Here is a 1,015-nt window from a genome sequence, read left to right on the forward strand (position 1 = left end):
GCTGCCCCCCCGGGGTCACCGGGGTCCTTTCCATGTGCCACAGGCGGGGGGGTGACACTCTTCATCGCCCTCTACGACTACGAGGCCAGGACGGAGGATGACTTGACATTCCAGAAAGGGGAGAAATTCCACATCATCAACAACACGTGAGCCCCCCCGGACCTCCTGCCACCCCCAGCACCCCCATGCCACCCCGGGCAGGTGCCTTGGTGCCTTGGGTAGCCCCCGCAGGCGCCACGCTGGGGACCCAAGCTCCGTCTGGGCTCCATCACTCAGTACCAGGGCCAGGGTCGTGAGCTGAGTGCTCTCAGCAGAGATGGGTGGGAGAGAGCGGGGTCCGGGGTGCTGCCTGCAGGTGGGGAGGCACATCTGTCTGTCTGTCCCTCCTCCTCCACGTTCTCTGTTTCTCTGCCCAGGGAGGGGGACTGGTGGGAGGCCAGGTCACTGAGCTCGGGAGCCACGGGCTACATCCCCAGCAACTACGTGGCCCCTGTGGACTCCATCCAGGCAGAAGAGTGAGTAGCAGGAAATAAGGGGGTGGAGACGCACCCCAACCCCACCTGCCTCGGGCCCAGGTGTCCTTGTGAGCCCCGGCAGTGCCGCAGTGCTGGCACGGGGGTTCCATGGTCCCCTCCTGCGCCCTCCTGGCGCTGAGCCCCTCGCCGTGGCAGGTGGTACTTTGGGAAGATCGGGCGCAAGGACGCGGAGCGGCAGCTCCTGTGCCACAGTAACTCCAGGGGCACCTTCCTCATTCGGGAGAGTGAGACCACCAAAGGTACAGGCACAGGGCTGGGGACACCAGGGGGTCTGCCCCACCTCCCTCCCTGACCTGTGTCCCCATGTAGGTGCCTACTCCCTGTCCATCCGGGACTGGGATGAGGCCAAGGGAGACCACGTGAAGCACTATAAGATTCGGAAACTGGATAGTGGGGGATACTACATCACCACCCGTGCCCAGTTCAGCACCGTCCAGCAGCTGGTCCAGCACTATATAGGTAGGGTGGGGTGAGGGGTG

General features: G+C 64.3%; 1 protein-coding gene across 1 annotated transcript in view; it reads left to right on the plus strand.

The window, feature by feature from the left end:
* Positions 1-33: 33 nt before the first annotated feature.
* FGR (FGR proto-oncogene, Src family tyrosine kinase) overlaps positions 34-1,015 on the plus strand; it is a gene marked incomplete at its 5' end in the record, with an annotated part of 4,698 nt that continues 3,716 nt past the window's right edge. Inside the window, 4 exons of the mRNA XM_031062020.1 lie at positions 34-146; positions 417-515; positions 672-775; positions 846-995. Of these exons, the coding sequence (XP_030917880.1) occupies positions 34-146; positions 417-515; positions 672-775; positions 846-995 (466 nt within the window). The remainder of the gene's footprint in view (positions 147-416; positions 516-671; positions 776-845; positions 996-1,015) is intronic.

The sequence above is a fragment of the Geospiza fortis genome, unplaced genomic scaffold (assembly GCF_000277835.1).
Source record: "Geospiza fortis unplaced genomic scaffold, GeoFor_1.0 scaffold432, whole genome shotgun sequence".
Lineage (NCBI taxonomy): Eukaryota > Metazoa > Chordata > Aves > Passeriformes > Thraupidae > Geospiza > Geospiza fortis.